The sequence below is a fragment of the Ricinus communis genome, chromosome 8, assembly GCF_019578655.1.
Source record: "Ricinus communis isolate WT05 ecotype wild-type chromosome 8, ASM1957865v1, whole genome shotgun sequence".
Taxonomy (NCBI): Eukaryota; Viridiplantae; Streptophyta; class Magnoliopsida; order Malpighiales; family Euphorbiaceae; genus Ricinus; species Ricinus communis.
In genome coordinates, this window is record NC_063263.1 from 18,136,304 (window position 1) to 18,150,595 (window position 14,292).

The following is a 14,292-nucleotide window of genomic DNA, read 5'->3' on the forward strand; positions in this document are numbered from 1 at the left end:
TGATGTGAAATAAATTGCAAAAAATACAATATTTTTATTTTTGTCCTTTATAATAACATATACATTGCTGTTGTGTATCTGCCAAATATGGGCATGAATATTAAATTTGAACCATTTTATTGTAATTTAATTTATTTGTGGAGATTGTCTAAAACTTTTGTGGACATATGCAGTTGGCAATTGCACAATTGCAATTTATTTACTTATATTTTAATTTAATAAGTATCTAATATTACCATTTTAATTTAATAATTTTAAAATTTAATTGTCATAAAATTAATAAAAATAATAAAAAATAGATATATATAATAAATTAGTGGCGTTATATAATCACTAATTTTTTTAATTATATTTAGTTATCATTTTATTCTAATAAGCACTTAACTATATCATTTTATTTGATTAGTGTTTAATATTAGAATGCATTTAATATTATTACTTTATTTGATTAGTTTTTTTATTATTATAAATTATTATATACCCACATTAATTGTTGAAATTTTACATGATGTGACTTTATAAAATATTATCAAATAAAGCCTCATGGAGAAACTTGACATTCTTTATATATATACTAACAATTTATTTTTGCTAATAATTGATTATCTTATGATTTAAATTTTTAGTTTAAAGTATCTTATTTTAATTATAAATATATTATATTATAAGAAACTAATTTTATTTAGCTATTACTTTACTTTAATAAGTACTTAATATTACTATTTTATTTTAATAACTTTAAAATTTAATGGTCATAAAAAGTAATAAAATGATAAAGAAATAATAGATACATAGTAAGTTAGTGGTATTATATAATCATTAACTTTTTATTATATTTAGCTATTATTTTATTTTAATAAGCACTTAATTATATTATATTATTTGATTAGTATTTAATATCAGAATACTTTTAATGTTATCATTTTATTTGATTAGTATTTAATGTTATAATAAATTATTATATAACCACAGTAAATTCACATAAATTTATTTATTAAAAGTTTACATATGGCTTTATAAAATGTAGCCAAGTGAAGTTTCATGGCAAAACTTGGCCTACTTTATATATATATATATATATATATATAAAGTATAGATTATAGATTATAGATGTAATTATGTAACAAGGGTAAAATTAACAGTATTTGAATGTTAATAATATTTACTATTTATAGTTTCACTCTCTATTGTCTTTTACTAATAATAATCTCATTAAGCCGGATCAAATTTCATTAGAAACATAATCTAATATAAATTTAATTTTTTTTTGGAAACCAAAGCAATCTTCGAATCCACAAACGAATTTAGTATGGATTATTAATAAAATGAAAACAAAACACAATTTTATTATAACAATTTATACAACATTTCAAAGATATATGCATGTATTAAAATTTTAATACAAGTAATTGTTCATATAAAACTTCAATACAAATATATATAAGACATAATAGATATATGGTTTAATTACTAAAAATAAACTTCAACGTCCAAGGTTTTAATCAATTTAGCTGACTATTATATATCTTTATAACTTACAAACGAAGGAAAGAGTCTAAGAACGTATATCCAAGAATATATAAACAGAGTCCTATCAAGCATGTCTGGAGGAATGTTTTTGCCCAAGCTTGTCTTCAGCACTAACAGGATGTGGGCTCTGATCATAAATCGAAAGCTTGGGATATTGTTAACAAGACTTGGTCTCGAGATGTCAGGGGCTCGACCATCTTTCAGATTTTATCTAAACTAAAATTTTACAAGCATGAGCTAAAGTGTTGGAGAAAAAACAACTTAAACATTAGAATCAATATTGAAAATTTCAAAAAGGAGATCACTCGTGTTAAGAACTCTTCCTTAGGAAAGGATCTTGAAGTCTTAAAACCCTTAGAGCAACGTGTAAGAAAGGAGATTATCAAAGACGAAAGCTTTTAGGCCTAGAAGGCAAGACAAGACAAGACTGGCTGAAGTTAGAGGATAACAACACAACCCTTTTTCATGCTTAGAAAGTCCAAAGGAGATTGAGAAACAAAGTTTGAGGTCTCGAGGATGAAAATGGAACTTGGCACTCTAATCCAAAGGGCATTTCTGAGGTGACTATTTCATAATTTCAATGGTTGTTTAAAACTTCTCAACCAGGTAACTTTGAGTCTATTACAGAAGGCTTAATCCCAAGAATAATGGATGACAAGGGAATGCTCTTATTGTTATTCAGACAATAAATGGAGTATGCTCTCCCCCAACTAAGGCTCTAGTTATTTTTGCGAATATTGCCAATTTAATCTCTTTAATAAATTTGTTTATTATTTTGTTAGTAGGACCTTTAATTTGGAGGCACATTTCATTGTCCGAAATTTCCCGACTTTGGGTATTTAAACCATCATTAATATATCCTTATTTAGAAAAGCTGAAAATATTAACCATCACATTTAAACTTATATTATAACTTTATTTTTCCAAGTTTAAAATTTAGCAAAAACAAGAAAACAATGATTTTGCATATATGGTATTTTTTAGTTAACCATGTTGACTCATCTAAAATAAATAAAAAGAATTTTTTTAAAAAAATTAATTATATAACTTTTTATATATTAAACTAATAAATAATAATAATTTTATTATTTTTAATTAATTAAGTGAATAATATGAACTGTAAAATTTATATATATATTCTATTATATACCGTATATATAAGATGAGTAAGAATTATTATAAACTAGTAGCTTATCTATGTGTCGTATGACCGTTGTTATCATTTTGATTATAAAATTAAATTTATACATAAAAATTAATAATTTTTTAATATTTAATATCTATGTATAATATTTTAAAAATAAGAATATATTAAATATTTAAATGTTCTTCTTAATTTTGTTAATATTCAAAACCTATTAGTGCAATAAAGATATGTATTTATTGATTTGATTTTAGTAGTATATAAATTAATACTATTAATATAATTAATATTATTATATTTTAAAACTATAGATATTATATAATTAAAAATTAGTTTATTGGTAAATATAATATTAAAAAGTAATTAAAATAAAAATTATTATATAATTAGAAAAATAATATTTAAAAATAAATATACATGTTAAAATAAAAATTTATATGTCAAAAATTTTAATTTTAAAAATTTATGTATATATATATATAAATATATGATAAATTTTAAAGTAATTCGTAATAAATTCTAATATATTTATACATGTATATAAATTTTTTTTTGAAATTTAAATTTAAATTAAACACCTCAAATGCCACTTATTTATTTCGGTGGACATTTGGAAATTTCTATTGAAATGATATGTTTGGGTATCAACAAAGAATCAAAACGAATTCCTCCTCTGATTCTTTCCTTGAATCCAGCTGTTTGTATTTTATTTTTTTTTGTATTTTTTCTTTCAAATTCTAAAGAATATCTTTCTTCTTCCTTACAAGTCAATGCCAAAAGTCAAGTACTGAACCAGAAAAAAGAAGAAAACTCTCTTTTCCCTCGAAATAAAACAAACACTTTTCTATAAACAAGACAAAACAAAAACAAAAACAAAATGAATTTCAGTTTCCTCAAAATCTCACTTTTCTTTCTCTCACTTCTCTCTCTCCCTCTGTTTTTTTTTTTTTTCTTGGTTTGCTTTCTGATACTCTTTTTCTTGCCACACACATGTAACTTATACTAACGATACAACTAACTCCAATCACAAAACTAAAGCAGACCCATTTCACTATTTCCCAATTCGAACTCGAAAGCTCTCTCTTTCTTCCCCAAAAGGTATGGAACTTTTGAAACCCGCTCACCCGACCCGAGAATCCATTTCTGGGTTTTCTTCTCCGGGAGTTTTCCGGCCTGTTTGTGAAAGGACGGTGACTGCCCAATTGCCAAATATTGTTGAAGAAGTGAATGGTTGTAGTAGTAGTAGTAGTGATAAAGTTTATGTTGCTGTGGGGAAATCTATAGAGAAAGGTGTCGGTTTGCTTCAATGGAGTGTTAAACGCTTTGGGAACAAAGAAATTTGTATTCTTTATGTTCACCAGCCTTCTTCATTAATACCAACACTATGTAACTCTCTTTCTCTCACTTTAATTCTTCTTTCTTGGGTGTGGAAATGTTAGTTGAGTTTAGCTTTTTTTTTTTTTCTTGAATTCTTTTTACTTGTGGGATTCTCTTCATTTGGTTGCTAATAAAGAAAGAATGTATAGAATGGAGTTGTCTTTGAAGGGTTTCTAATGTCTGTGTTTTGTTACTGTTGCAAACTCAAGATGTGTGAAGTTTGGATGTTTCTGTTCTTTACATTTCTTGAACAACAAAACTGTACTGACTTATTTTGCATAAGTTGTTTTACAAGTTATGCTAATGTAAGATATTTACTGCAGTGGGTAAACTACCAGCAAGTCGAGCAAATGCTGAAGTAGTGTTAGCACATAGAAGGGAGGAAAGGGAACAGACTAAGAAGCTTTTGGAAAATTACTTGGCCATTTGTCATAGAGCTAAGGTATCTTATGTTCCAAATTCGTCTACTTTCATTGTTTATATTGTTATAGCTTGTAGTTAGATGTTTAATTGTCTTAGTTTGTGCTCTTTATAGACTACTTTTACCCCAAAATCCTGATTATTAATATCATTTCGCACTATTATGATTTATAGCTCTTAGCTTCCTTAGGAAAATCAGTGAGGAATTGCATATTTTCATGTGATTTGCATGCAACAGTGTATGTTAGGCACATCTTTTCATTGAGGTGAATTCTAATAGTAAGACTCTTTGATTGTTATTTCTGGTCCTAAACAGAATAGGATGGAAAGGAAGGATTTATATATTTGACTAAAATTATTCTATTGTTTTTAGTTCCCAAAGAATTCTGGTGGAGTTGATAACAGTTTGGTTTTGTCCATCTGGTTTTAGAAGTTGTAGTTATGATTTGTGCTTTTGGTAGTTGACAGAGAAGAACTATCTATCAGAATACTAAAAAGATGCTTGTTTTTCTCGTTTTTGGTTGTTGCCCTTTGGTTCTCCACATTTAAGCCTGACCATCATTACACATTATTTTCTACACTGAATAAATTATATTTCCCCAGATATTTTTATTCTTCCTAGAGTAATCTACTGATTTCAGGGAATTTGGTCACTTTCAGGTTGAAGCAAGCATTGTTACAACTGAATGTGAACAAGTTCCAAAGGGAATACTAGATTTGGTGAATATACATGGTGCTACGAAGCTTGTTATGGGGGCAGTACCAGCAAAGTAAGTGTTTTATCAATAACCTTTCATTTCAGTAATACTCCAATGAGAATCTTATCATCACAAACTTCATAACTAAATTCCATGTGATCTGTATACTTTATCTATTTTAAACCCAGATATTTTTCATGCAATATCGTGTTTACTGGGTCTATAGCATGCAACAACGAATGAATATAAGATTATAATATAAATTGATTTCACAATTTGATATATATTTTCTATCTAGGACTCTGCATTACTTAATGATTGAAGTTGGATTCAAATGATTTGCCCCATAAGAAAAATACCTCAATAATAGCACGGTCTTTAGCAAAACTTTTTCACTTGGATAAATATCTTTTCTTTATAACTTTAGTTTTCTGTTACTGATACACAACATTAACAAATCTGCAGCGCTCTGCTGGGTGTCCCCCTTTTTTTTTTTTTTTTTTTAATATAGAGATGCTCTCTACATTTTATTCATTTGTTGATTAATTTATTTGTGTTTCTATTGTGCGCAATCCTAATGGCCCAATACAGTTGCATGAAGGTAAAAAAGAGCTCTGACAAAGCAGATTATGTAGCCAAAAGTGCTCCCTATTTCTGTGAAATATGGTTTATCAACAAAGGGAAGCACATATGGACGAAAGAAGCTTTTGAAAGGTCAAGTCACTCTGGGGGAGCAAGTGATGATACATTAGGGTCTAAATCATTGCGATATAGCAAGAATATAATGCCATTATACCCAGAGTATCTTCAATCTACTTCTGCTACAGGCATTCCTTGTGCTAGCGTTAGTGATTGGGTTCAGATTGAATCAAACAACTCAGAAGAGCCAGTGCTGCACACTAGGTCTAGTGCTACCAATGGATGTTTTCCCCAGAGTGCATTTAGCTCTACAAGTAGTAGCTCCCGTGCTTCTACTGAAAGAAGGGTGTCTTTAGATTCTGATTCGAAGGTTGAGGAAGAGAGCTTATATTGTCAGCTTGCAGAAGCGAGGATAGAAGCAGAAGCATCAAGGAATGAAGCATTTGAAGAGTTATTAAGGCGCAAAAAAATAGAATTCCAGACTTTGGAAGCCATTAGCAAGGTAAAAATGATTTCAGCATTCCCATTTCTTTTTATGGACTTGCTCAGTGCATCTAGTGTGATGATACTGAATTTTGACGGTTATTTCACTTTGTCTATCTTATATGTTGAGAATTTGAGGTAGAGAAGCTTTTATTCATCCTCAGTACAGGGGCTATTTTGGTCTGGATTTGCATCTCATATATCAGAATTAAGAAATAAAAACAGGGAAAGACAAGAAAAAAAATGTGGAACATGCTTTTGATTCTGAATTCTTAATAGAATTTCAAATTTTCAAATGATTTAGTGGCCTTGCATCTTTTCGGAGACGTGGCCCAAAACCATTCCCAATTGAAAAAAGAGTCCATATAGTTGACCCAATCAACTTAGGATTAAGGCTTAGTTGAGTTGATTTGAGTATGGAGTTTTAAATTTATCTTTATCTTGCTTTCTTTCAATTGGAGAAACCAGCAGTCAAGAATATGGTTTGTATTGCAGTCACAGGGTTTTTATATATGAACTCCATCTGCTGCATTGAGAACAGTTTCAGCGATTCTTTTTTCTGATTCATCATTCCAGAAAGGGTCATTGCAAGAGATCCCAAACACTGGGCTTCACCATGTAGTACTCTTAAGCAACAACTTCTTTTGATTTTTTTTTTATTTTTCAATCCTGATGTGTCTATTTGGAATTGATAACTTTAGGAGATTTTACTGTGTGAAGGGAGGTCCAAGCAATGTATTCGTTGATAAGGGGGTTCTTTCTTTCTGTCATGTGGTTAATTTTTTTATATCCTGGAATTCAACATCTCTAAATTTTTCTTTCTTGTTTTTCTTCAGGTGAAGATCTTTGAATCTGCCTATGAAAATGAAGTTAAACTTAGAAAGGAAGCCGAGGATGCATTGAGGATTACAATAGAGGAACAAGTAAAACTCCTAAAAGAGAAAGAAGAAGTAACTAGAGAACTACAAAGGACCATGAGAAATCTTGCACTTTTAGACAATCGTGGAAAGGAAGCAAATCGTAGGCAGGATGAAGCTGCTGGAGAGTTGAAACTCATTCAAACTTCCATTGCATCTCTACGGCAGGAAAAGCAGAGAATCCAACGGCAGAAAATGGAAGCTGTAAGATGGCTTGAGCGATGGAGAAACCGTGGGCCAGCTGGAGCTCCAAACTGCAATGGGTTTCTTGGGTTTGTTGAAGAGTTACCTGAGTTAGCAGAATTCTTACTATCTGATTTGGAAACTGCAACATGCAATTTCTCTGAGAGCTTCAAACTTGGCCAGGGAGGATATGGTTGTGTTTACAAGGGTGAAATGTTGGGTAGAACTGTTGCTATAAAGAAGCTTCATCCACATAACATGCAAGGGCAGTCAGAGTTTCAGAAAGAGGTCAGCTTCTCTTTCTCTCTCTAAATACCAGTATACTTGTTAAGAGCTTGAGATTTCCTGGTGAGGAAGAAGCTATTCCCTTAGATTTAATCTTTATAACTGGTTGTCGGACCTTTAGTGTAATACCTATTTTCTACTAAGTTATCAATTACTTTGACATCCCTCACAATTACAAATATGTTTTTTGCATAGACATGATTCAAATATCACCTTCAGCCTTTTAAGCATCCCGCATCCTGAGATTTATAATAATGATATTGACCTGACCTTTTTATATAGTGTGCTTTCTTAGTTACTGTATGAAACAACCTTTACTAATTTGGTGTATAGGAGTTGGTCAGCAAGCTATTGGCAGTACTTTCACTGCTTCGATAACTTTTGGAGCAGTTGAGTAGGTCATATACAATTATACTTATTATAGCACCCAAAAATGCTTGCCTGGTGATAAAATCTCTAGGGACACACTTGTTAATAACTCATCCAAAAAAAATGTGTTGCTTTGAGTAGATTGCCTACTATTATTACTAATACTACATCTGAAGTACATTTGAGTATTTATTTATGCAGGTTCAAGTTCTTGGAAAATTACAACATCCTCATCTGGTGACTTTGCTTGGTTCATGCCCAGAAGCATGGTCTCTTGTGTACGAGTACTTGCCTAATGGGAGCCTCCATGAGTGCCTTTTCAGGAGAAGCAATATTTCTCCCTTGACATGGAAGGTCCGGGCCCGGATAATAGCTGAAATTTCAAGCGCAGTTTGTTTCTTGCACTCTTCTAATCCTGAAAAGATTGTCCATGGAGATCTGAAACCACAAAATATCCTACTTGATTCTGAACTTAGTTGCAAGATATGTGAATTTGGGATTTGCAGGCTAGTAACAGATGATACTCTTTATTGCCCAAGTTTCCATAGAGGTAATGAGCCAAAGGGTGCTTTTCCATATACAGATCCAGAGTTCCATAGAGTTGGAGTTCTGACAACCAAGTCGGATATCTATTCCTTTGGGGTGATCATTCTACAGTTACTCACTGGAAGGCCTCCGGTTGGGTTAGTAGGTGAGGTGCGTAGAACAATGTTGTGTGGAAAATTAGCCTCAATTTTGGATCCCTCTGCTGGAGAATGGCCAACATTTATTGCAAGCAGATTGGTAGACTTGGGGTTGCAATTCTGTGAATTGAACAGCAGGGAGAGGCCTGAGTTGACACCCGCTCTGGTGAGGGAATTGGAACAGTTGCATGTTTCAGAAGAGCGGCCAGTGCCGTCTTTCTTCTTGTGCCCCATTCTTCAGGTAGGTAGATACAGAAAATGCATGTAATGGTATTGTATGTACCCACTGCAGATGCGTATACACAAACATATTCATGTTCTTCCTGTGCTATCTAATTTGCCGATACTATATGCATAAGGCTTTGTGTGGTTAGTATATGATCATAGATTCTTCAACTTATCTCGAGAATAAACTTATAATGTCCGACCAGGTTTGAGAGCTTAGTGAGTTTGTATGTCTATTATAGCCTGGTCATCTCTCCTAGAGATGAATGTAGCACATTTTATTCCATGTGGCTTACGCTTCTGATGAATTCTTTCAGGAAATAATGCATGATCCTCAGGTGGCAGCTGATGGGTTCACTTATGAAGGTGAAGCCATGCGTGGATGGTTGGAAAATGGTCGTGAAACATCTCCAATGACTAATTTGAAGTTGAGTCACTTGTATCTTACTCCTAACCATGCACTGCGTTTTGCAATTCAAGACTGGCTTTGCAAATCTTAAGGTCCCGGTCATTTATGTATATATGTATGTATGTGTTGTGTGAATTAATCATGGATGTATAGATGTGAATTTTTAGTCATCCCTGCTTCACTTTTGTATATTAAGTTCTTCTATTGCTGCATTTTGTATGAGGAGCCGATGAGCTCAATTCCAAAATTTATTTACTTATTTGATTTTTTTGCTAGTAATCATTTCATTGCTTGTTTTGAATGGTGAGAACCATTGTGTATGGGATTGTTGCAAGCATTGTTACTTCTCCTTCTACAGTTGAATTCAATCTACTCTTAATCAGCATAATCATAGTAGTTTTCATAAGAACGAGCTTTACTTACTATATACGTTAGCACAACAGGATTGAAACGCCGACTGATTCCTTTTCGGCAAGACTAAAGGGGTGATCTTCTTCCATGATCTTTGGTTCATCTCTTCTTGCTTCCAAGAGTGGATTATCCTCTCCTGTGCAATTCCATCCATGTAATTCTTCCTTTTTAGGAGCCAAGTTCTCTTTGAAACTTGTTTCAGGTTTCTCAAGCATCCAGTCATTGCTGAAGTGATCACCAGAATTCAAGTTCTGTCTTCTCTCGATCACCTCAGAAGCTACATCATCGGAGTTTTTCTTCATTGTTTCACCCTTTGATATTAAATTTTCTTGATTTGAGCAGACAATCTGATTTTCCTGAGAATCATGCTCGTTAAATTGCGAATTGCTTCTTGCAAAAGCTCCATGTGATGCATTCTGAAGAATCTGTGTGGAAGAAGATCTCTGGCAGAAGCTACCAAATCCCTGAATCCCTCTAGTCAGCTTCCTAGCTCTATTCCTCTCTTCTTTAAGAAGATTTTCTTTCTCAAGCAGCTTCAGTATTCTCTCTGATTTCTTTCTGACAGCAAGCCCCCAATTGAATCTGTACATTAATTTGTCTTTTTGTCATACCAAAACATAATGCCAATGAATTGAGAACTTTCAAGAAACATCAGAAGACAAATTCCAATACCCTTTCTGATCTATGAATTGAAAGCTTTCCATCTCCCTGATAACATCTTTATCAGCCTGAAACTCTGCTGCTACACTCTCAGGTCCATGAGTCAACAGGTGTTCAAGTAAAATTAGGGAATTGTAAGAAATCCTCCACTTCTTCCTTTCAAATTTCAAGAACCTGATTTACATATATGATACAACAACAATCCAAACTGAATTACATATGTATCCATCACATACATAGACAGACATGAGATGAAGTCATGTCAAAGAGATCAAAAGAGTCAATCAGATGGCAAACCTCTTGTGTAGAATCTCCACGATTCTCCAATAGTCATCAACTTCAAAAGCAGCCCTTGAAATAGATCCAAGAGTACGTGTGTCCGGTGCCCATGGATTACCATTTATAGCTTCTTCAGTCAACCTTTTAAAAATCCAAGAACAACCCGATCAAAATCCAATCATATATACATAGATTTATATCCAAGAGTGGAATAAAAAGATCGTATTAACAAAGTCAAACCCTTGCAACAATACAAAGAAAAAGAACAACTTACAGTTCTGCAGGGGTAACATCAGTAAGAGCTAATCTAGCACTCTTGATCTTTTCCTTGAGAAAGAAAGAAGCTTGTTTCTTGAATTCATGAAAAGAAGGAGTACCCATGTTGTTGCTGCTATTACTTTTGCTTAAGATAGACATGATTTAGGGATCAAAGTGAAGAGGTCAAATAAAAAAAGAGAATAAAAACCCCAAATTCAATATTATAGAATTTCTTCAAGAAGAGGTCTCAAGGATCAGTATAATACGTAAGCAGATATTATAGCCTAACTAATCCACACAAAGAAGTGACTAATTCAACAACGCCCACTCTTCATCAAATAAAAAGATGAGTTTACACATGTAATCAAGAAACAAGAAACAAGAAAATGGAGACACCACTAATAAATGATAAATTATGCAAGAGAGGAAGATTCAGACAAGGATTTTAGTATAAAAAAATAAATATTGCGAGCGATGAATTCAACATGAAAAAGATGAGTACAGCAAGAAAGAAGAAGCTTTTAAAAGAATGATTGCACCAAGTCAACATCTGTGCATTGTTATTTGGACTAAAAGGGACCGCTTGTTCCAAGTTTTGAATTTGAAATTTCCTTTGCTTTTTCCAAGTACAGTACTGCTACTTCCAGTACAGAATTATGATGTGTGTGTTTTGGAGCAAGAAATTGCACAGAAGGATCACCATTTTTGGCTTTGCTTTTGATGTCTGTTAACAGTGGAGAAATAGTATATAATAAGGTCAGTTAGCAAGTAGCTCAGTGAGCAGCAATTTATTTTTGGTTAAGAATCATATTTTGAAACCAAAATTTAAGAAAAAATTACCCATTCTTTGCGAACTTTTAGCATTACTACGAATGATTTGGTTTTGATATAATCAAAAGAGATATTTCGCAATGATAATAGACTAAACTTGGACTATAATTTAATCTATATAATATGCAAGTGTCAAGGTTCCACATTTCGAATTCGATTTTTTTTTCTCAAATGGAATTATTTATTTTCTACTTTATAAAAAGAATTATCATTTCTCTTTTATTTTATAATTAAAAAAATTAATTAATTAAAAAATTAACAATAGCTTAAAAGAAAGAAGGCAATAAATGAGTTTGTTGCTCTATTCTTTTAGATGCATTCTATTACATACTAACTGTCACTTTTTAATAGTTCACTTGAATTAAAAAAATATTTAATATGTTTAATTATAAAGAAAAAATTAGCTAAATTATACTAAATTATCCTTCTATAAATTCATTACACCTATTCCAATATAATGACAAAATAAAAAAAAAAGACTAATATTGCATTGAATATATAAAAATGATAGATAATTAAAAAAATTTAATTTTAAAAAAAGAGACAATCAGTGTATAATGGATGTAATATTTGATAAAAGATTTTCTATCATTTTTTAAGGTTAAAATTTATTTACATATTGGTTAAAAGTCTAAGAAATCACATAAAAAAAAATTACTGTTAGAGCATCTTCAAATAACTCTTTATATGAGTTAAATTCTTTATTATAAAGAGTTATTTCACTTTCTATTGATATATTAAAATAATATTAAAATATTTAACTTTTTTTTCTTTTCTTTCTAAATAACAAATATTTTTATATTTTTAGTTTATTTTTTCAATCAATTATTTTTTTCTCATAACAGTGTCACTACTGCCACTCTATTTCCACTATTGTCGCATCTATATATTAACCATCGTTTGCTCTAGCATTTTCATCTAACACATCAATAAATCAATTAATATTAATAAAACTAATTTTATTATTAAACGCTCAGTGCATGCTCTGACAAAAGATGAAGCATTGAATATCATCATTTGTAGATTTATTCGGAAGTTGTGGGCCTAATTGTCAAAAAGAATGAAATTGAATCTATTTGACCTCTTCCATTTCTCCTTTTTTATTAATTGATACCTACTTTCTTTTGGGTTTATTTTTTTAAAAACAAATTTTTCCCTCTCAAAAGAAAAGGAGAAAAGAATTAAAACATTAACACTTATTGAATAAAATAAATAAAGATTAAAATATAGAAAGACTATTAGACTCATATAAATCTTTACTCTTTATATTTAAATATAAATAAAGATATTCTTTATTAAATAAAAAATACTTTTTAAAATAAAAAGTACCATTGGAGATGCTTTTGGTGAACCCTTCTAATATAAAGGTAATAATTTATAACTTACTGCAAAGATCTATAACTAATATTTTTAAATCCATCCTGGATTTCAACCTGGTCAGGTCATAAGTTTGAGAGTTAAAAGCTCAACCGAAATCGAACCGGTATTTTTATTTAAATATATATTAAATATTTTATAAAACGCATAAAATTAATAGCTTTTATGATATAGATTATATATATATATATTAATTTACACCAAATTTAATAGTTTTTATTAACATTATAATAAAATTAATATATTCAATGTAGCATATTTTAAGAATCTAAAATAAAATTTTTTTAAGAAGATTAAAATATTATAATTGATAAATTTGTACAATCACATAAATAATAAAAAAATTTAAAATTAAAATTTTATATAGATAAAAAGTTAATATAAGAAACAATTTCTTGAATATTATTTGATAAAAATTAATTATTCTATTATTGAAAAATTAATTACATAGAAAAATAAATATAAAAAAGTTCTATAATAAAATATTAATAATATTAATTTAATTTATTGTTTAAATTCCTTTTTATTCTAATTTGATGGTGAAAGGTTTGAATAGCTTGCAACATTTTAATTCTTTTGTTGGAGGTGATCCATTTGACGGTGACACCGGTTGATCCGGCCGGGTTATCAATTTTTAAGCAAATTAATGTAAAAATAAATTTTAGGACTGACCGAACCAGAATGTTCCGGTTCACAATTCAATCGGCCGAGTCGGGCCGTGCGGATATCTATACCTATAACCCGCAAACAAAAGAGAAAAGTCACTTTCCACTCTATTTCTTTTTATATATCTTCTTCTTTAGGCGATCTTTAAAAATTCTTGAATTTTCTCTCTCTGTCGAACCGATTCCCAGCACCATTTCCATCTCTTCTATCTCTTACAAGAACCCAACTTAAATTATCAAGCTTTTTATTTTATTTTATTTGCTGGCACTTGGCTTTGATCATCAAGCTTTACTGGTTATAAATTTAAACTAGATATATCATCACAAGACAATATTCATTATGATATTATCTATTAAGATTACAGTAATAATGCACAAAAAAAAAAAAGGAACTACATAATAATATGAGAATATTTTAAACATAAATTATAGATATTGTATCAAAAGAA

At 30.5% G+C, this 14,292-nt stretch overlaps 2 protein-coding genes across 2 annotated transcripts; one reads left to right on the forward strand and one right to left on the reverse strand.

The window, feature by feature from the left end:
* Nucleotides 1-3,445: 3,445 nt before the first annotated feature.
* LOC8278158 (U-box domain-containing protein 33) lies at nt 3,446-9,644 on the forward strand. Its single transcript, XM_002534063.4, has 7 exons — nt 3,446-4,060; nt 4,375-4,493; nt 5,132-5,241; nt 5,761-6,310; nt 7,128-7,679; nt 8,247-8,969; nt 9,271-9,644. The coding sequence occupies exons 1-7, from the start codon at nt 3,775-3,777 to the stop codon at nt 9,451-9,453; spliced, it is 2,523 nt and encodes an 840-aa protein (XP_002534109.3). The 5' UTR covers nt 3,446-3,774; the 3' UTR covers nt 9,454-9,644.
* A 71-nt stretch (nt 9,645-9,715) lies between these two features.
* LOC8278157 (epsin-3) lies at nt 9,716-11,641 on the reverse strand. The gene is made up of 4 exons (XM_002534062.4): nt 10,987-11,641; nt 10,731-10,853; nt 10,446-10,607; nt 9,716-10,355 (listed from the first exon to the last, which is right to left on the reverse strand). The coding sequence occupies exons 1-4, from the start codon at nt 11,127-11,129 to the stop codon at nt 9,794-9,796; spliced, it is 990 nt and encodes a 329-aa protein (XP_002534108.1). The 5' UTR covers nt 11,130-11,641; the 3' UTR covers nt 9,716-9,793.
* Nucleotides 11,642-14,292: the final 2,651 nt, after the last annotated feature.

Excerpts from the sequence above, each read along its gene's own strand:
- LOC8278157 (XM_002534062.4), bottom strand. The coding sequence starts at position 11,129 with ATGTCTATCTTAAGCAAAAGTAATAGCAGCAACAACATGGGTACTCCT. Across the intron at positions 10,854-10,986 it reads GATGTTACCCCTGCAGAACT|GTTGACTGAAGAAGCTATAA; the intron begins GTAAGTTGTTCT and ends GATTTTTAAAAG. Across the intron at positions 10,608-10,730 it reads GTGGAGATTCTACACAAGAG|GTTCTTGAAATTTGAAAGGA; the intron begins GTTTGCCATCTG and ends TATGTAAATCAG.
- LOC8278158 (XM_002534063.4), top strand. The coding sequence starts at position 3,775 with ATGGAACTTTTGAAACCCGCTCACCCGACCCGAGAATCCATTTCTGGG. Across the intron at positions 4,494-5,131 it reads CCATTTGTCATAGAGCTAAG|GTTGAAGCAAGCATTGTTAC; the intron begins GTATCTTATGTT and ends GGTCACTTTCAG. Across the intron at positions 7,680-8,246 it reads AGTCAGAGTTTCAGAAAGAG|GTTCAAGTTCTTGGAAAATT; the intron begins GTCAGCTTCTCT and ends TTATTTATGCAG.